This window comes from Eumetopias jubatus, unplaced genomic scaffold, assembly GCF_037043125.1.
Source record: "Eumetopias jubatus isolate StellerSeaLion01/CBP00866 unplaced genomic scaffold, mEumJub1_p1.0 scaffold_4, whole genome shotgun sequence".
NCBI lineage: Eukaryota > Metazoa > Chordata > Mammalia > Carnivora > Otariidae > Eumetopias > Eumetopias jubatus.
This window is the reverse complement of record NW_028274810.1, coordinates 79,995,434-80,016,747: the sequence shown is the minus strand read 5'-3', so window position 1 is coordinate 80,016,747 and position 21,314 is coordinate 79,995,434. Positions and strand designations below refer to the sequence as shown.

The window sequence follows — 21,314 nt, the reverse complement described above, 5'->3', positions numbered from 1 at the left end:
AGTTTGTTTTTGCTTTTATTTCCCTTGCCTCAGAAGACATATCTAGAAAAATGTTGCTGTGGCCAATGTCAGAGAAATTACTGTCTGTACTTTGTTCAAGGATTTTTATGGTTTTAGGTCTTTAATCCATTTTCAGTATTTTTGTTATGATGAAAAAAGTGGTCCAGTTTAATTCTTTTGCATGTTGCTGTCCAGTTTTCCCAATACCATTTGTTAAAAACTGTCTTTTTCCCACTCTATATTCATTCCTCTTTTGTCAAAGATTAACTGTCGATATACCTGTGGGTTTATTTCTGGTTTTTCTGTTCTGTTCCATTGACTTATATGTTTATTTTTATGCCACTGCCATCTGTTTTAATTATTACCACTTTGTAATATAACTGAAGTCTGGAATCGTGATACCTCCAGTTTGTTTATCTTTTTCATTTTTTTTAAAGATTTTATTTATTTATTTATTTGAGAGAGAGTGAAAGCAAGAGAGATCACAGAGGGAGAGGGAGAAGCAGACTCACCGCTGAGTGGAGAGCCCGACGCGGGGCTTGATCCCAGGACCCTGAGATCATGAACTGAGCCAAAGGCAGACGCTTAACTGACTGAGCCACCGGATGCCCCTGTTTTTCGTTTTTCAACATTCCTTTGGCTATTCGAGGTTTTGTGGTTCCATACAAATTTTAGGATCGTTTGTTCTAATTCTGTGAAAAATGCCATTGGTATTTTGATACGGATCACATTAAATTTGTAGATTGTTTTGGGTAGTGTAGCCATTTTAGCAATATTTGTTCTTTCAGTCCATGAGCGTGGAATGTCTTTCCTTTTCTTTACGTCACCTTGAACTTCTTTCATCAGTGTCTCAAAGTTTTCAGAGTACAGGTCTTTCACCTCTGGTTAAGTTTATTTCTAGACATTTTATTGTTTTTGGTGCAATTGAAGATGCGATTGTTTTCTTAATTTCACTTTTTGCTGCTTCATTATTAGTGTATAGGAGTGCAATGGATTTCTATACATTGATTTTGTGTCCTGCAACTTCACTGAATTCATTTGTCAGTTCTAGCAGTTTTTGGTAGTCTTTAGGGTTTTCTGTATATAGTATCCTGAGTTTTACTTCTTCCTTATGAATCTGGATGCCTGTGGCCAGAACTTCCAGTACTGTGTTGAATAAAAGTGATGAGAGTGGACTTCCTTATCTTGTTCCTGACCTTAGGAGAGAAACTCAGTTTTTCACCATCGAGTATAATGTTAGCTGTGGGTTTTTCCATATAAAGCCTTTATTATGTTGAGGTGTGTTCCCTCTAGACCTACTTTGCAGAAGGTTTTTTATCATGAGTGGACGTTATAGTTTGTTGAATGTTTTTTCTCCATCTGTTGAAATCATCATATAGTTTTTATCCTTTCTCTTATTGAAAACAGTCATGTTGATTGGCAAATATTGAACCACTGTTGCATCCCAGGAATAAATCCCACCTGATTGTGGTGTATGTTTTGTTTTTTTTTTTTAAATATTATTGGGTTCAGTTTACTAATATTTTGTTGCAGACTTTTGTATCTATATTCCTGAGAGATACTGGCTTGTAGTTCCCTTTGTTTATGGTGTTTTCAACTGGTTTTGGTATCAGGGTGATACTGGCCTCATAGAATGAATTTGGCAGTTCTCCTTCCTCTTCTATTTTTTGGAGTGCTTTGAGAAGAATAGTTAATAAGAATATTAACTTTAAATGTTTGGTAGAATTAGCCTGTGAAGCCGTCTGGTCTTGGACTTTTGTTTTGGGGAGTTGTTTGATTACTGATTTAATTTCATTGTTGGTAATTGGTCTATTCAAATTTTGTTTCTTCCTGCTTTAGTTTTGGTAGGTTATATGTTTCTAGGAATCTATCCATTTCTCCAAGTTGTCCTATTTGTTGCAAGCATATAGTTTTTGTAATATTCTGTTAAAGTTGTTTGTATTTCTGTGGTATTAATTGTTATTTCTCCTCTTTCATTAGTTATTTTGTTTATTTGGGTTCTCCCCCCCCTTTTTTGATATGAGTCTGGCTAGAGGTTTATCAATTTTGTTGATCTTTTTAAAGGAGCCATCTCCTGGTTTCATTGATCTGTTCTGTTGGATTTTTAGTTTCTGTGTCATTTATTTCTGCTGTAATCTTTATTATTTCCTTCCTTTTGCTGTGTTTGGTTTTTGTTCCCTTTCTAACTCCTTTAGGTGTAAGCTTAGGTTGTTTGAGATTTTTCTTTTTTCTTGAAGTAGGCCTGTATTGCTATAAATTTCCCTCTTAGAACCACTTTTGCTGCATCCCAAGATTTTGGATCATCTTATTTTCATTTTCATTTGTTTCCATGTAATTTTTGATTTTTTCTTTTGTTTTCTTGGTTGACCCATTCACTATTGAGTTGCATGTTGTTTAACCTCCATGTATTTGTGGTCTTTCCGGATTTTTTCTTGTGGTTGATTTTAGTTTAATAGCATTGTGATCAGAAAAGGTGCATGGTATGACTTTGATTTTTTTTTTTTTAAGATTTTATTTATTTGACAGAGAGACACACAGCGAGAGAGGGAACACAAGCAAGGGGGAGTGGGAGAGGGAGAAGCAGGCTTCCTGCTGAGCAGGCAGCCCGATGCTGGGCTCAATCCCAGCGCTCTGGGATCATGACCTGAGCCGAAGGCAGACACTTAACAAGTGAGCCACCCAGGCGCCCCTTGACTTTGATTTTTTTAATTTGTTGACACTTGTGTTGTGGCCTAATATAGGATTTATTCTGGAGAACATTCTGTGCAAGAAGAATGTGTATTCTGCTGTTTTAGGATAGAATGTTCTAAATAGGTCTGTAAATCCAGCTGGTCCGGTGTGTCATGCAAAGCCATTGTTTCCTTGTTGATTTTCTGTTTGGATGATATGTCCCATCAGCATAAGAGGGGTGTTAAAGTCCCCTACCATTATCTTATTACTATCAGTTATGTCCTTTATGTTTGTTACTGTTTTATGTATTTGGGTGCTCCCATGTTGGGTGCCTAAATATTTACAATTATTATATTCTCTTGTTCAGTTGTCCCCTTTGTTATTATATAATGTCCTTAGTCTCTTGTTACAGTCTTTGTCTTAAAGTCTGTTTTGTCTGATACAAGTATTGCTACTCCAGCTTTCTTTTGACATCCATTTACGTGATAAATGTTTCTCCCATCTCCTTACTTTCAATCTGTAGGTGTCTTTAGGTCTGAAATGAGTCTCTTGTACGCATCATATAGATGGGTCTTTGATCCACTCTGTTACTGTGTCTTTTGATTGAAGCGTTTAGTCCATTTACAGTCGAAGTAATTATTGATAAGACAGGTATTCATCGCCATTTTGTTACTTGTTTTGTAGTTGTTTCTGTGGATTTTCTCTGATCCTTTCTTCTCTTGCTCTCATGATTTGTTGGCTTTCTTTAGTGATATACTTGGATTTCTTTCTCTTGACTCTTTGCATATCTATTACTCGTTTTTCATTTCCGGTTACCATTAGGTTTGTATGTAACATCTTCTGTCTTCTATATACAGCGGTCTGTATATATTAAGTTGATGGTTGCTTAGATTTGAACCTATTCTTTACTCCACTCCTCCCTTTGTTTTAGGTATATGTTGTCAAATTTGCATCCTTTTATTTTGTGAATCTCTTGACTTATTTTTATAGAAATACTTATTTTTACTGCTTTTGTGGGTTTTTTTTTTTTTTTTACGTATTTATACTCTCAGGGTCTTTCCACTCAGAGTCCCCTTTAATACTAATTTCTTGTAGGGCTCATTTAGTGATCAGAACTCCTTTAGTTTTTGTTTGAGAAACTCTCTCTCCTTCTATTTTGAATAATAACCTTACTGGATAGAGTAATTCTTGGCTACAGATTTTTCCCTTTCAGCACTTTGAATATATCATACCACTCCCTTCTGGCCTTTAGAGTTTCTGCTGAAAAAATCTGATAGCCTTCTGGAGTTTGCCTTGTATGTAACTGTCTTTTCTCTTGCTGCTTTAAAAATTTTTTTCTCTAACACTACTTTTTGCCATTTTTTAAAGAGATTTTATTTATTTGAGAGAGAGGGAGAGAGAGCACAAGCAGGGGGAAGGGCAGAGGGAGAGGGAGAAGATGGGGGGCTCAATCCCAGGACCTTGGGATCATGACCTGAGCCGAAGGCAGATGGTTATCCGACTGAGCCACCCAGGCGCCCCTATTTTTTGCCATTTTAATTACTATGTTTCTTGGTGTGGACCTCCTTGGGTGAAGTTTTAGGGGGATCTCTGTGCCTCCTGAATCTGGATATCTGTTTCCTTCTGCAGATTAGGGAAGTTTTCAGCTATTATTTCTTCAAATAAATTTTCTGCCCCCTTTTCTCTGACTTCTGAGATTCCTATAATGAGAATGTTACTACACTTGATGGTATCACTGAGTTCCTTTAGACTGTTCTTAAATGCATAATTTTTTTTCCTTTGCCTGGCTTGGTTATTTTCCATTACTCTGTCTTCCACGCCATAACATGTTCCTTTGCTTCATCTAGCCTGATATTTATTCCATCAAGTGTATTATTTCATTTAATGTGTTCTTGATGTCTGGTTGGTTCTTTTTATTTCTGTGTTAAGGGTCTTATTGATGTCATCCACTCTTATGTTCCAGGAGTATCTTTATAATCATTGCTATAAATTCTCTATCAAGCATATTAGTTATATCCATTTTACTTAGGTCTCTTGCTGTGGTTTGGTCCTGTTCTTTCATTTAGGACATATTTTTCTGTCTTCTCATTTTGTCCAACTTTGTCTGTTTCTGTGTGTTAGGAAAGTCAACTACCCTTGCCTTTAACAATAATAACCTTATGAAGAAGAAGTCCCTTAGTGCCCTGCAGTGCAGTGTCCCCTGCTCCCCAGGGCCCAGCACTTCAGGGAGTATCTCCTGTGTGTGTTGTGTGTGTTCTGCTGTTGAGTCTTGGCTTCTTTTTCCTTCAGTCCCATTGTCTGCAGAGGCTCTCTTTGACCATTGTGGGCAGTGTTTGATCCCCAGCAGAGGTGGGGCACATTTTAACAAGGTATGTGGTGGTCAGCTTGGGAAATGAGACCTGACGCCCCTTCCCCTCTCCCCCACCACCTCCAGAGGTTCCATAAAACCCGAGTCAGGAGATGTATTGGCAAGGTTTGCCCTGGTCTTTTGGGGTGCGGCCTGCAGCACCGAGATTTAAGGTGAATGTCACTGGGAAGGGCAGATAGGCAGAAGTGAGGAGGGGTGGGTAGTGTTGGTGCAGGCAATTGAGGTAACAAGTGACAGGGCAGGATCCCTGCTGGTTGGGTTTATGCTGGGGGTGGGGGAAGGAAACGGTGCCCGGCAGCTCCTTTGTTCCTGGAGGCATCTTTCTGTGATCCCTGTCCTTCCGGGCCCTGCTCTAAGATTAGCAAATCACTCACCCTCCCATCTGCCCCTGCTGTTTTTCAAACTGCCGGTTCCGTGGTGTATTTGCACTGACTGTGCTATCTCTTTAAGGGCAGGGACTCTGCTTCCTGACGCCGACGCCGCCCCCCACCCCCCCACCCAGAGCTGAGCCTGCAGGGTTTTGAAATTCTAGGCTTTAAATCCCTCTGGTTGTGAGAACTCACAAAATTCTGCCCCTGTTGCTTTCAAAGGCAAGTATTACAGAGATTCATCCTCCCTGTTCATGGGCTGCCTGGTGTGATTCCCCCGCCCTCCTTGCACCGCTGGCTCCCTTCTTCAGTGTGGCCGCTTCTCTACCTTTAGTTGTGGAGTTTGTCCTGCCAGGCTCTGTATTGTTTTCTGGATTATTTATGTTGATATGAGTGTTTTGCATCTGCGGGAGGAGGCGAGCTTAGGGTCCTCCTACTCCGCCATCTTCCCAGTTGACCTATTTCTGCTGGTATTTCACAGAGTTTGCTTTCCATTGAGTAGCAATGGAAAATTTTCTTCTACCTGTTAAAAAGTAGTAATACATTCCAATTTTATTTTTATTGATTTTACTCAATACTAATCATATTTGTTTACCCCTTTTGGTTTAACTACCATCTAAATCTTCCTAGTATGTTCTCATGTTCCTTTGGTCTTCCCAGCCCTACCATGTTGGTATTCTTTGGAATTTTGTTTTTGGATTGTTGATATACTTCATTTTGTATTCCATTGGCCCTGGCTGTTTCAGATTACAAACTTTGCCAAAGTATTTTATTTGCTCACTTTTACTTCCTATAGCTCTTCTTATGTTTAAATTTATTTTTCATATTTGACTGCTTCTTCCAAGAGTATTTTTTAAATGGACCTTTTGTGAAAAAAATTCTGAAGCTTTGTATTCCTGAGAGTTTTGTTTTGTTTTGTTTTAAGTAAACTCTGCCCCCATTGTGGGGCTTGAACTCACAACCCCAAGATTAAGAGTCACTTGCTCCACCAAGAGCCAGCCAGGCACCCTGTGAATATTTTTTATTACATTCTCATACATATATGAGTTTGTCTTGATAGGAATTTTGAGTTCACGGTTCCTTTCCTTCAGCATTTTGGAAATGTGATTCTTTGTCTCTCACCTAAGGATACTGTTAAGAAACCTGATGTCAGTGATTCTTTTCTGTTTGTAATTGATCTACCATTTCTCTCTGGGAGCTTTAAGAATTTTTGCTTTTCTTAGGTGGTCTTAAATGTCTGTCACTGTAGTGTTTCTGTTTGTATGTTTTCCCTACATTTTCATCCATGAGTTCTTTCATCTTTAATTCTGGTCAGTTTCTCTTTCTTCAGATATTTCCTCTTCCACTTTTCCCCTTTTCTTCTAGGACTCCCAGTCACTCAGATGTTGGCACTACTCCTCTGCCCCTGTACTGCTATGTGTCTCTCATTCCTTTCCTGCTTCCTGTTGGTACAGATCCTTAGGATGATACACCAGCTAACTGCTTTGTTTTGATCTGTATCTGTCCCGCTATCCAAGTCACTATATTTTTCATACTGGGTACTTCCAGTGTGGTTCTTGTTCCTGTTTCATATGGCTAATATTTCCCTGTACATTTATTTTTGCTTATTTTTAGTTCCTTGCTAGTGTGTGTTTAGTTTGCTGTCTTTGGGGGCTGAGGATTGTACTCCTCAGGCAGCATCTGGTTATCCTTTGGCCTATGAGCTCATCATGTTCCTTCAGAGCACCAGCTCCTGTCTGGTGACATTTATTGATGAAAGGCCAGGGCCAGGCTCTATTCTGTCCCAGTGAGCTTAAAAAGGGAAGGTAATGACCTCCAGATACCTCATAGTCACTGTTGACCACTCCCACCAGTAGGTGTTCAAAGATTTACCTTCAGATCCTTAGGAAGAAGCAGCAACTTCCCAGTTGTCAACTACAGCCCTGGGGCTTCGGAGAAGGAAGGGTTTTTTTTTTAATCCCAAGAGCAGCCTAGCCCATCCCTTTTCTTTTCTTTTTAAGATTTTATTTATTTATTTGTCAGAGATACAGAGAAGGGAGCACAAGCAGGGGGAGCAGCAGGCTCCCCGCTGAGCAAGGAGCCCGATGCGGGACCCCTGGGATCATGACCCCAGCCCAAGGCAGATGCTTAACCGACTGAGCCTCGCAGGCGTCACAAGCCCATCCCTTTTCATCCCAGCAGAGGTTTTGGGCTGCCCTGATGGTGTCCCACCGACACCCGAGACGTGGCTGATGGTCCCGTGTACAGCAAAGGTAGACGTCTCACTGATGCCCTGCCTCCCAGTTTATGCTGACCTTCAGCCTCCTAGGGTTTCTTACAGGATTTGGGAGGGATATCTTACAGGTTTTCGTGGTGGTTCCTCAGATTTATGCCATCTCCTAAGGTGTATTGTTTTTCTAAGTTAAATTTTGGGGAAGGGAGCCAGAGCCTGTGCCACTTCACTGTCTTAATAGGAACCAAAGCCCATGGTAGAAATTTACTGTCTTTTTTTTTCTCCCCCAATCTTTCGATGTTATATTTTAGGTGTCTCTATTAACTTCTGTTTAGAAGTAGGGTGGTGGTGGTTTTAATATCCAATCTGACAACTTTTGCCCATTAAGTGGTCACATTTTTATGTGTTCCTATGTTTAGTTTCATTGGTTGACGTATTTTTAATTTTTTTCTCCCCTTGTCTGGTGTAGATGTTACATATTCTAGTTCCCAGTGGCTCTCTCAATACTTACAACATGAATACATGACTTACACTCTAAAGCTAATCATTTTTTACTGTCCTCCTGTGGAAGGATCTTAGTTTGCTTTAATTTCAGCCCTCACTTGATCCCCACCCCTCCATCTTATGTTACTGTTGCATATTTTAATTGCTTCTCTTTATTCTACTCCCTGAGTAATACTACTGGGAACTTAGTGGGCCATGTTCCCCTGGGGTGTCAGCTTAGCTCAGCTCAGTAGTGATGAGCTCTGCCATCTTTTCCCTTGTTCAGCTGCCATTTTCCTTTGAGGAGCCACGTCTCCCGTACCGTCTCCCGCACCGCTGCCGGTGTTAGTCTGTGCTCCTCACAGGCGCTGCTGTGAAGTGCGGACCAGCCGCTGTGCTGGGGACTAGGCAGCCACAGGACACTGAGTAAGAGGACACCGGGGCCTTTGTAATGCTGGGGGTATTTTAGTGCTCCTCTGCTGGAGGCAAATGGACGAAAGCAGCATGGGTTCCTGGATTTTGCCCCTTTTTTGGTGGGAGTGAGTAGGGGATAGAAAATTATTTATTCATCTCTGAGACAGAGGCATATCCTCAGTGAGCTGTGGGTGAGGTCGGCTAGCTGGAGAAGTGAGCCCTACTCCCCCCAAAACAGGGAAAATCTACAAAGCCAGTAAGTGATCGAGTCCTGTAGCTCCTTCCCGAATTCTTTAAAGCTTTTCTGTCACACTCAGTTCCCCAAGTCCTGGTCACTGCCCCTCTACCACTCATGTGCAGTGGAGGAGATGCATACCCGTGGCCTGGAGCAATTTAAGCTTCGGCTTGTCTGATGGCCACCGACTCCTTCAGGATGGGACAGCTGCTGCCCCTGCTGCCGCACTAAACACGTGCTTCTAAGATCAGTGGCTCTCTCAAGTGTGCTCCCTGGACCAACAGCACAGCCTCTCCTGGGAACCTGTTAGAAAGGCACATTCTCCTGTTCCACCCCAGACCCCCTCAGTCAGAAAATCTGTAGTTGGGGCCCCACGGCCTGTCAAGCCTCCCAGGGGATTTTGATCCGGCCCAAACACAGGATCTGCAGGGCCTGAGTTCTAAATCTGTCATTTACTGTACGTGCACTGAGTTACTTCTGGCTCTGCCTCAGTTTCTGAATCTGGAAAGACAGAGCCAGTACTGCCCACCCCCCGTGGGTTTTTGTACACAGGGCCTTGCGTACAGTAGGAACGCCACTGTCCCCTCACCTCCCTTTCCGGGAGTCCCAAGACTGGACACCAGCCCTCTTCCTCCCCCCCCGCCCCAAGCTATGCAAGCTGCTCCGTGAGGGGCACGAGGCCGCCGGGGAAGCACGGGGGCCCGGAGATCTCAAGCCCAGACCCCGGGCATTAGGACACTTCGAATCCCCTGCTTGGCCAAGGGGGTGGGGGGGAATGAATCATTTTTGTGTTAACAGCAGGTACGGAGAAGAGGACAGAAACCCCGCGGGGAGAAGCTGGCCGGCAGGCGACAGGGGGCCGGGAGCCAGCGGCCGAGGCCGGATACCAGTACCGCCGGCCACGCGCACCGATGCCAGGCCCGCGGCCGCGCCCCAGAAGCCGTCACGTCCCCGGGACGCGCAGGCGGCGGGACCCGAGGTACAGGTCAGCGACGCAGGCGCCCGTACAATTAAATAGCGTGTTTAATCATCTCACAACCGACAGTAGTGCAGTAGTGTAAACTAAGTTTCTTTCCAAAAAGTCACTCCCCCAAAGCTCCCGTTCCTCAACACTCAAGAGAACATGGCCGAGGAACGAGTGATGGGGCCACAGGGATTCAGGAAGTCTCTGCTCCAAGGAGCTAAAACTCCGTCCAGGTCAAGGGTGCCTTGCAAGTAGCCGAGAGCCCTACGAGGAGTTGACGCGCGCACAGTCTGACACACACATGCAGGGGACGCGCGGAGAGGACAGAGGCGGACCAGGAGCCGCGGTGGGGCGCTCGCACGCATGCGCTCATGCCGTCACGTTCCAGTCAGCGCGCGCCTGTCTCCTGCGGGCGCCGGGCGTGGGGGCCCCTGAAGCGGCCGGTCGGGGCAGGAAGGGAGATGTCCGCGGCCGGCCCAGCGGTCTGACACGACAGCCCAGCGGCCAGAGGGGCCTCCCTCCATTCCTGAAACAGCCAGGCCGCCCGTAATCGGCGAAAGGGTGCACTCCGGCCCAAAGAAGGGAATGAAGAACGTGGCCGCACGCAGGCTCTCGGAGCAGGAGGCTGGTCGCGCTTGGTTCCGCAGCCAGGTGTTGGGGCGCAGCCGGGCCTTGCTGTGCAGGCGCCCTGGGAGCCACAACGCTGCCGACAGGGAGCTGGAGAGGAGGCTGGGAGCTGCCTGGATGGCCCTTAGAGCAGGGGAGGAGTTTGCAGGGAAGGAGGCCCTGAGGTGAGGACGTTGAGGGGGGGGGGCGGGGGGCTACCAGAAGGGTTTACAGAGGAAACCTCTTCGTTCACAGCTTCATTCAGGGTTCCTGGAGAATGTCTCTGCATTCAAGTACCAGCAGCTCTGGTGGGGGGGTATGAGGGTGGAGTCACCAGCAGACGCTGGGACAACCGCTGCCCACACACGGGGAGCTCTGAGAAGCTCCGGGCAATGCTCTGGACCCTGGCACTGCCCACTCCTACCCTGAGGACGCAGACCAAGTGGCTACAAGATCTCCTCCCGTGGGCTCCTGGCCTTGAGTGGGGTCTGCCCATTGGGCACGGAGCCATTCTGACCGTGCAGGAGTTTGCCCTTCTCTCGGTCTGGCCACGTGAAGATGGCGTCATCGCTGTCCAGCTCCGACTCGGAGCGCATCAGGCTGCTGCTCAGCATCGGGCCCTTCTGTTTGCTGCCTGCAAGAGACAGAATCCAGGGTCAGGAGCACACCCCTTCCTCAGCTTGAGCCAGGCCCTGCACCCTTCTCCCAGCCTGAAGAGAAGCAGAGGGACCGGGAAAGCCCCCGCCCCCCTCTCGAGGGCTGCGAGGGGCTCCCAGAGCCCCTCTCCCGGTCCTGCTTAGCTGGAACAGTTCCTTCAGGAAAGTCACACAGAGAGTAGACAAGACACCAACAGATCTGGGGCCCAGTGTGGATTCTTGCTCTCCAGTATCCGTTAGCTTTGCTTAGTGCTACCCAACAACGTTCTTCTCTCATTGAAATGTGGAATGTTCTATCATCTCCCCTCATGAACAGGATGGAATTCCCACAGGACGCAGGAAAGAAAGCACAGCAAACAAGAGGTCAGCTCTAGAGGATGAACTTGGCACCGTGTCCTGGCTCGGCGTGGATGGCAAAGGGCCTGCCCGAGTTCCCCACACTGAGTGAGGACGCAGCCTCACGCCCAAGAGAGGCCTCACGGCGTGGGTTCTGGAGGGAGAGAGCAGGCCCATGGCTCCGAGAGGTCGCTCCTACTGAGCGCGCCTGACTGGAGTACCAGGGACTCCCAGAAACCGTCCGAAGCCGTCAGCTCATCAGAACACACAAACGAGGACCCATAAGAAGCGGCTGAGGTCAGAAAAGATGCCATTGGCATCACCTTCACTCCATATCCTCCCGAAGACTGCAGAGGCCGCACCGGAAAAAGCCGAAGGCAGGCTGAGCCGGCAGGATGAGGAGCCCCAAGTGCCCACAGCGAGGACCCGGCGTGGCAGAGCTCCGGGCCCCGCACCGCCCACCTGGGAGCTGACCTACCTCCTTTCTTAAAAAGGTGACCAGACTGGGCGCCTGGGGTGGCTCAGTTGGTTGGGTGGCTGCCTTCGGCTCGGGTCATGATCCTGGAGTCCCGGGATCGAGTCCCGCATCGGGCTCCCTGCTCAGCGGGGAGTCTGCTTCTCCCTCTGACCCTCCCCCCATCTCATGTGCTCTCTCTCTCATTCTCTCTCTCTCAAAATAAATAAATAAAAATCTTTAAAAAAAAAAAAGGTGACCAGACAGGTGAGGTGCGTTTGAACCCCCATATCCAACAATCACTCTCCCTCCCCGCTGGTCCCACCCAGATCCCCTGAAACACCGAAGGAGTGTTTCTCAGGATTCTCAGCCGTTCTGCCCCTTCCTGGCCAGAATGACGTAAGGCTGACGCCAGCATCCTGAGCTTCTCCAGTGTGGTGGAGGACAGTGGCCAACGTAAGAGCCAAGCCCAGGGGAGGCTCAAGGTCCCCCAAACCCCGGCTCTGCCCCTGTAGCTGAAATACCCCTTCCCCTCTGCCCTGTGGGGACATATGCCCCTCTGAGTGCCCACACACAGCTTCCCTCTCTCAGAGACCGGCCTGAGCCCTTCTTCCTCCACGGCTGCAGAGGACAGGAGCCGGAGCAGGAGACATGCGCCTGGCTCCACAGCAGACAGCACTCACCCGGGGCCTTCCCACACAAACTCCTGCCCTGCCTGGAGAACTGAGCAATTTCACCCACTAAAGAGGACAAGCTGGGCGCGGACAAGAGCATCTGCAGCAGCCCTCCTCAGAACAGCCAAAAATGGAAAGAATTCAATTGCCTGACGACCGTATACCCGCCAAAAACATTCACACAGTGGAGATTACACAGCAGGGAATGAACAGACTTGTGCCCTACCTAACAACACAGAGGAACGTCCTAAATGTAATGGTGAGTGGAAGGGGCCAAACACAGTGACTCCATTTATATAAACTACTCCAAGGTGGTAGAAGGAAGTCGGCTGGGGGAAGGCAGTAACCGGAAAGAAAGGGAGCGGATTATATGGGCATGTTCACTTGTTGAAAACCCAGCAAGCTGTCCTTATGATCTTCCGTACACATTAGAGTGAACCACAAAAAACTGCCATTTTTAAAGGTCAGAAAAGTCAAATATCCGTCATTTCATATGGTTCAATCTAATATGCTTCAAGAGAAAGCTTTTGAAAAGTCAATAGCAAAAACAAACCCAAAAACCACAGCTGCTGAATGTAAACCAGGTCTCCTGAGGGTGGGCATCCCTCAGGCCTGGCCTTGCGGCCTTGAGCACTCCAGCTCCACAGGCAGCCCTGGTCCAAGCTCAGCCTGGCTCCCAGCAAACAGGGCCGGTGCCAGCTTACCTCCACATGCGTTCCCTTTCTCCGCAACATGGCCCACTAAATCCTCGCTTCGGGCTGAACTTCTCAAGTTCCAGGCCTTATGCCAACAGGCTCGAATCCCGTTCTCCCGTCCTGCCAGTGCCTCTGCTCCAGGTTGCACCCACTCATGGGCTGAGTCCAGAACAAGAACGGGGGCTTCAGCCCAGTGAGGCGCACAAGACCAAATGCAAAGGGACTCTCGCTGCTCCCTCAGCTACACACTGCCCACACAGAAGGGCCTCCTGGCTGTCCTCTAGTCTCACCTTGGTGACCCAGATGCAACTGGCCACCGTGGGGCTCTCCTTGCCACAACCCCCCCTTTCACTGGACGTCTACCTCCTTCCCATTTTGCCTCTTCAGCCCAGCACTTTCTGGTGCTGTCCCCCAGCCTTTCCCTCCACTCTGCCGTTGCCGAAGGAACTCCCTGTATCCCCCACCCTCTCCTCTCCTTTCCCTCTCGCTGTCTTCTCCTCAGGAGCCTCACCTCTGTCTTCTGCATCTCTGCCTGAAGCCTCACCCTCCAGCCCTGCCCTGCTTCTCCACAACTCCCCGCTCCCCTTGTAAAGAACTTCTCAATAGTTCGGGCCCTGTTCCCTCACTGGCTGCTTACTGCCTAGACAACTTACACTTTCACTTCAGCCTGCAGTCCCCATCCTACTCCAGCCCTTGAGGTGACCAGAAGCTTCTCCTTCTGGTGTCCTCATCATGGAAACTTTTTATCTCTGCCTTCTGCAGCAACAGACACTGCTGAGCACTCCTAATGGTGCCCCTCCTCCCTGACTGGTGGCCCTTCCTGGGCTCTTCAGCTCTGGACTCTTCTTTTGCCCCTCAACATCCTCCCCAGAAGGGATGTGACCCACTTTTGTGTTGACACTCACCAGCATCTAGAAGATTCCTACATTGATGCTTGGCACTTCAACCATTCTGCTGAGTTCAACTGAATTCGTCTTCTTTTACCCAAGCTGTCACTGCACTGATGCCTTAATTTTGTCTACAGAATCATTCTCTGTCCCTCAGGTCGCAAGTCAGCCCTGACCTTCCCTGTCCCTCCATCCCGTTGACCGCATGCTAGTTGAGCCATCGTCACCTCCCTCTTAGACCACTGCAAAAATCTCCTTGCTGGCCTCCACTAGACTGATTTTCCTAAGCCAGCACTTTCAACATGACACTTCTCATCACCATCAGAATTCTTAACTCCTTTCGCTGATTTTCGGAACTTTCCACACTTTGATCCTCGTCAGTCTTCCAGCCTCATTTCCTCAACCCCATTCCCAAGGGTCCTAAACCAATACTCTTCTCCAGCACTTCCTCTCCAGTACCACCCAGTCCACACATGCTCAAAGCAGCAGCTCAGGGATCAGCCAGCACGTCTCCTTTTCTCCCACACCCCTTGGCCAACACGCTACAAGTGGCAGCAAGTCTTTCCCGCAAAGGTACCTGGAATCTGTGTGTCTCTCCGTATCTCATTACCGCCCCACCATGAGGACATCCCATCGAATCCTCTTTTACCTGCTCTTGCCCCCCCAGTTCCCTCACAGAGCAGTCAGGGTTTTTTAAAATGTAAGTCAAACAGACCACTCACCTCCTTAAAAAGCTGCCTGTGGCTCCCCACTGCACTGAGGAGGAGCCCACAGCCAGGTCCCTGCTCACGTGTGCAGCCTCATGCCGCTGGCTCCGGGCTCACCATGTCCAGCAGGTCACCTACTTCCTCAGATGCCCTCCGCTCCTTCCGGCAGCTGGGCCTTTACCGACTCTGCTCCTTTGCCTGGACTGCTCTTTCCCAGACTCCTGTGGCTAACGCCTACTCGTCCCTTGAGTCAGTTCAAGTGTTACTCTTTATAAAGATCTTTCATTATCACATTATGTATATTTGTGAGTTTGTGTGTTTCGTGTCTGTGTGATAGAAGCTGCGCAGGAGCAGAGTCCGTTGGTCTGGCTCCCCGTAATGTAACTGCTGTCCGGCACAGGGCCTGGCACAGTGGTCTCCCCCCATGCGCACTGATGAGTAAGATACAGTCCCTGCCCTCAACGATTTCACTGACTGGTAAGGGGACACACACGTAACTAGTGCAACACAGGGAGAGAAATGCCAAAACAGACACATGGCAGAGAGATGAGCATGACATGAGCAGGTTAAGGGAGGGGTGAGAAAGAGCTTTCTGGACAGAAATAAGAACTGGCAGAATTCGCTGAGGAAGAGAGAGGTCAACAAGGAGGAAGATCTCAGAGACGCAAACAGATGAAAGCTCACCCCAGGCCATGTCGGCCAGACCCAAAGTCGGTCACTGAAGGATTTCAAGGGGTGGGAAACCTTTGGGAGACGTGAAAATAACCCTAACTGCTATGTGGAGGGTGGACTGTGCACGTTTTTACCCCCAGGCCCCATTCCCGGTCTGTCCACGTGGGAGGCTTCGGCTGCCCCTCTCGGCTTCGACGAGCCCCACACCGCCAGGCGCCACCCCGCGGCCTTCTCCAACCCAGCTGCCTGGGTGCGGAGCCCAGACCACCTCAGAGCTCTTGTTTTCTTCTGATGTGTCCTTACTCCCCTGCAGCCTGAAATGCTCTCGGAACACTCTGTGTTCCCCTCCCGCCCCTTCTAATACAAAGCTTTAAGTATGAGCGCCGTTTAATACTTTGTATAAGAACAGTTCTGCTTGCCAGGTGTTTAGGAATAGCTCTACCTAGAGTCCCACAAATGGTCGATGCCCGCCATGGCCTCATGACACGTGGAAAGCTCACCGATGACGACACCCAGCCAAAGAAGGGCGCCCCTGCCTGCCCCCTCACCGAAGCCATCTCAGAGCTGGCGCAGTTGGCCATTCTGGTGGGAGGCAGCTGACAGATGGGCCTTGTGCACCGGAGCCAGCAGACAAGCTGCCCTCCCGCCTGCTGCAGGCCATTGGTGGGGCCTGCGGATCTGCCACATGCTGGCTGGAGGAAGCTGGGAGAGCAAGGCCGGCTGAAGAGGGGGTCAGCTAGCGCACAGTGGCTTCAATCTCCTTCCTGCCTCACCTTGTTGTCTGCCCAGAAAGGACAGACTGGTTAGGCCTAAGAGACCCAGGTCCCTGAGCCGGACTCCCGGGGGCAGCCTGAAAAGCTGAAAGCCAGGAGGGAACCCTGAAGCAGATGAGCAGGCCAACGAGAGTGAGAGGCCGAGTCCCTCTGCAAAGTGAAGCAATACTGAGAGGTGGGCCCCGGCTCAGAGCTCAGCCAGCATGCGGCTTCTGCCAGGGTGGGGCAAGGTCAGCCCTCGGCCTTCATCAAGCAGTTGACAGAATGCTTTTCCAGAACAAACAGCTGTTAGCAACCCATTTAGGAGGGGACTAGTGACAGCAGCCCCTCCCAGGGAGAGTGCACGAATCTAGAGGCCCCACCCCCGACCCCAAGGGCCACTACCTGCTCGGGAGGTTGGCTTCAGTTCCAGACTCTCTTGATCCGTGGCATCCAGGATCTTGTACTTGCTTTTCCTCTTGGGTTTTCCTTTCTGCCTGAAAAACACAATCCCCACTGCTGCTCAAGAAGGGGTTTCTGATGGGGTGCCTGGGTGGCTCAGTTGGTTAAGCGACTGCCTTCAGCTCAGGTCATGATCCTGGAGTCCAAGGATCGAGTCCCACATCGGGCTCCTGGTTCATCAGGGAGCCTGCTTCTCCCTCTGGCCCTCTTCCCTCTCATGCTGTTTCTCACTCACTCACTCTCTCTCAGATAAATAAAATCTTAAAAAAAAAAAAAAAAAAGAAGTGGTTTCTGAGTGAGACTCAGGTAGCTCAGCCAGACTGCAGAGAGGGCCCTGTCCTGGTGGGAGCTGCCTAACAGAAGGATTGTTCTTTTCTATGCTTCCCAGCCGAGGGAAGGTGGCAACTGTGATTGGTTCTTCAAATACTCCTCACCAATTCTGGGATAATAAGGAAACTATGACCACGGAGTCACCACTCTACAGTGGCAAGGAAGCAGAGATTGGTTAAAAACATAAATTTAACAGAGTGCAAGCTCATCCCGCTCACCACAAGACAGGCCAGGAAGTCGAGGGGAAAGATTTCTTGGGGCAAGGAAAGCAACTTGATGTAGAAACCCAGCAAGACAAGGAGATGGCGGACGCCTGTCCCATAGAACCATCTTCCCCAGGATGAGATTTGAGCTTCTTTAATGTAAGAAAGGGGGGGGGAAGTGGGAGGAGGTTGGAGTCAAAAAGTGACTCATATCTGCAGACATCCAAGAAGGCTGTGTAATTTCTTTGTCCTTGGTCAGTTGATCTCTGTAGGAATCTGGCCATGTTGTTCCTGTGAATCTTAAAACACAGCACAGGCATTTCTATATGTACTTCCATATCCCCTTGAGGTAGGTAGGTTTCAGGTTAAAAAATCTGTAAATCTCAGCTGTAAGCAAAGTTCCATTGATGATTAGCATGTGTATGTGCAGGGCTCAGCAGAAGTTTCTAAGCTGTAGGTCACAGCAGCAAGGGAAGGAAAGCAATGTGAAGTCAGACACGCTCCGTTTCTCCCTATTACAGTAATTCAAGAGAACAAAAAACTGATGCTTGAGGGGTGGAGGGCGGAGGAAAGCATTAAACCAACAAGCTATTAATGGTGGGAATTTTTTTAAATTGTTTTCACTTTCTACGTTTTATGTGAGGTTAAACTGCAGGTTAAATCTCAGCTCTGCTACTTATTAACTGTGTGTCCATGGACAGATGAGGCCATTTTCCTGAGCCTATACCTCCTTAGCTGTGAGATGAGAAAAGGTGGTTATATGCATTTAAAAAATATTACCTACAAAATATCATCCTGGTGTTTGGCACACAGTAATGTAGAAATCATTATTAATAATGAAAAACATATAATAAACATTCCCATTAAATATCATAAGACTAGATAGGAACACTCTACCCAAAAAAAATCCAAACACTTAATCATGACTAACCAAAGTCTACAAATGCATGAAAACATGTAGACACGTGAATCCCAACTACAAAGGAGGGCAGAATTGAGAACTCCCGTGTCGAGTGGTGAGGCAGGTGTGGAACAGTAACACACCCTCTAGAAGGGTGACCCAGGCCCACGGCCCAGGCCCGCCCGCTCCCACCCCGGCCATGGCCACGCTTCCCAGGTTGCGCATCAGTGCAGTGACAGCCACGTGGCTGAGAAAGTGCGCTCCTGCACTCAGGAGTGGGAGAGGGTGACGAAAGCCTTTCTGTGCCTGCCTTGGGCCATGACAGGAAGCGAGGAACCCCAAGACTCAGTGCCTTCCATGTGGAAGGTGCCAGATACCTCCCTAATGAATACACGTCCAGAAGCTCTAATGAATTTCCGAGGAGAATCCATCTTACCTCTTACAACAACAGATCACCGTCCAGGACAGGATTCCCAGGGCGACAACAATGACAAAGGAGGCAATGATAACATACAACACGCTCCACTCTGCCAAGAGAAACAAAATGGGGAGGGCTGTGAAGACAGGAGCCAGGAGGGCAGGCTGGGCTGCCCCCAGCCTCGGCAAGTGGCTTGGTTCTGCGGACAAGGCGGCCCCCACAGCGGCCCAGGGCAGGGGAGACCTTGTAGTTGTGGGCAGCTGAAGATTTCCACCTCTTGCACTGTCCCTGCTAAGCCCCTGGGGCAGTGGGACAGGCTGTAAGGAGCTTGCCCAGGGGGCCGGGGGGCCCAGAAACCTGAGGGCTCCCACTGGGCTGCCGCAGAGAGGCACTCCAAAGAGCCAGGAGGCCTTGCCGCTGATCTGACTCAGGCTGCAGTTTGCACTCCGTTGGACCTAAGCCTGGTTCTTTGTCCGAGCCCGCTGCAGAACTCTGCTCTAACCCAGAGCTGCCTGGAGGAAGGAAGGAAAAGTCCTCTGCAAACAGAAAATACACGGAGTTCTTCTCCTCGCTTGCTCATCTGCCTCGGAAACACCACCACCCACCTGCTCAACTCAGAACCACATTCAGCGCCAAAGCCACTGGCACAGTGCCGAGCAGAAGCCTCACCGCAGTTGCTGTCTCCATCCCTCAGCTGCACCTTGATGAAGTTCTCCATCCAGAAAGGGTCACAGATACAGCGTTTGGTGAATGAATCACAGTGGCCATGGTCAGAACAGTTCAACTGGCATGCTGCAAGCAGAGGAAAAGGGGACAGGTCGACAGGAGTCAGGGCTGGCCCGGCGGCTGCCGGCACACGGGAGGACGGAGGGCGCCCCTGCCCATGGTGCTGCTGCCCGTGCTGCACCCCCCCCCCTGCCCCCAGCGGTGACGGTCACGGGCAGATCGGCCGGCAGCAGTCAGCAAGGCCACTGACACAGTCTGGCTGTTCTACTTGCGGCTACTCCCTGTGGGCAGTTCCTAATCTTTTAGGGCCCTTCTGTGCATCATGTAAATGCCAAAATACAGTATTATGAAGGAAATATTGCCCATGTTTTTGAAATATTTAAGAATATACAGTTTTAAGCTAATCATACATGTGTGTCTTTATGAAAACCTTAAGTGACCAGATCTAGCAGCGGGTCTAACAACTGCCATAATTTTGAAGTGGTGATGAGTAAAAATGACATTTCGTCATGTAGTATGTTATGAAATTACCAGTGATTTCTACTGCCTTAAAGTCACAGGTTCTGTTAATACTACTGGAGTTTTTGCCTACCTTCCTAATTGACAGAAATAATGAATTTCAGTCATTATTATGACTGAATGAATGACATAAAGATGTCATTTTCTTTCCAAACTCCTAGCCCCTCTGAATGCTACATCACGGGCCCATGGACCCCAGGTGAAGAACCTCTGGGCCGAGTCAGGAGCTTTCAGGACACTGGGCAGTGGAGCAAAGTGATTATCTCCGTGCTCCTCGAGAACAGGTGATGAAGCCTGAGGACAGAGGGGTTGTGGGGAGCTGTGGGCACTGGGCAGGCTCTTCTTTCCAGCTGCCCAGAATTACTCACTGACAGTATTGATTTCCAGGGCTCTGAATATCAGAAAGTCTGCTTTCTGCTTCCGCAGCTCACTCTTGAGCATCGCTGCCACCTCATGGCCTTTGAAGATCTGGTGGGGAGGCTCGTTTTGGACAAAAAATACCATCTTGGTGCTGCAGAGACACGAGACAGTGTGAATGAGCGGAAGCCGTCCACAGCAGCGGCAGCTACGTTCGGTACAGAGCACCTGCCGGCGTGCTGGGCACTGGGCCAAGGACCAGAAGCCTTCTCTCCCTGCAAGCCGCTCTCGGTGTCCTCTCCACTTCACAGGGGACAGCATGGGCTCGGAAGGGTTAAGTAACTTGCCCAGGGTCACACAGTTAATTATGGCAGAGCCAAATCCCAACCCTGAGATGTCTGACTCCAAAACCTACACATTCAGAAAGGCCCTAAGCTGTCCCAGCTCAGAAGAGAACCCATTCCAAACCAGCAACTGGAGGTCAGGAAAATGGGGATTTGGCTACACTACATCTCTGCTGTCAGCCTTTTACCAGCTAAGACTGTGGTGTGGTGCTGTTGGGTTTGTGTCTAGGTTATCTGTAAGACAAACCACAACACTCTGAAAAATGTCTACCGTTGGACAGCATCAAAGCATTATCCATGGGAGCGCCTGGGTGGCTCAGTCAGTTAAGCATCTGCCTCTGGCTCAGGTCATGATCCCAGGTTCCTGGGATCGAGCCCTGCATCGGGTTCCCTGCTCAGCGGTGAGTCTGTTTCTCTCTCTCCCTCTGCTCTTCCCCCTGCTCATGCTCTCTCTCTCTTAAATAAATAAATCTTAAAAAAAAGCATAATCCATGGATCAAAACAGCCAAATGATCATTACTACAAGAGCAACAAGAAAGACCCTACACAGTGGTATGGTTGGTATAAGATTATGCTACCCCATGTCCACAATCTGTTTGCTTTTCTGTCAGTTTCTGTCCAAGGCAGACCATGTTTGACCTCACATTTATGTGAGCACAAAGCCTGTTTATGCCTTGGCTTTCATTGCAGGGAGCCCACTTGACTCCACATTACTCTCACAGCCAAACCTTTGCAATCAGTGGGTCACACTGGGTTGTAGGTGCGTCCAAGATAGTGATCCCCTTGGCACACAGGGTGGCTACTGGGACCAGGAGGCCCTGGGTCAGTTCCTTCCAGTCAAGCAGCCTCATCGATTTATCCCAAAATGTCATACACATAGCATCGCTTCCTACGTGTGGCA

At 48.7% G+C, this 21,314-nt stretch overlaps 1 protein-coding gene across 5 annotated transcripts in view; it reads right to left on the bottom strand.

The window, feature by feature from the left end:
* Positions 1–9,755: 9,755 nt before the first annotated feature.
* The window catches only part of KIAA0319L (KIAA0319 like), a 98,770-nt gene continuing 87,211 nt past the window's right edge, over positions 9,756–21,314 (bottom strand). For all 5 annotated transcript variants that reach the window (XM_088022505.1, XM_028113791.2, XM_088022506.1 and 2 more), the window contains exons 17-21: positions 20,081–20,223; positions 19,137–19,259; positions 18,486–18,576; positions 16,559–16,650; positions 9,756–10,954 (exon numbers count right to left, since the gene is read on the bottom strand). In XM_088022505.1, the coding sequence (XP_087878631.1) occupies positions 10,767–10,954; positions 16,559–16,650; positions 18,486–18,576; positions 19,137–19,259; positions 20,081–20,223 (637 nt within the window). In that variant the 3' untranslated portion in view covers positions 9,756–10,766. The remainder of the gene's footprint in view (positions 10,955–16,558; positions 16,651–18,485; positions 18,577–19,136; positions 19,260–20,080; positions 20,224–21,314) is intronic.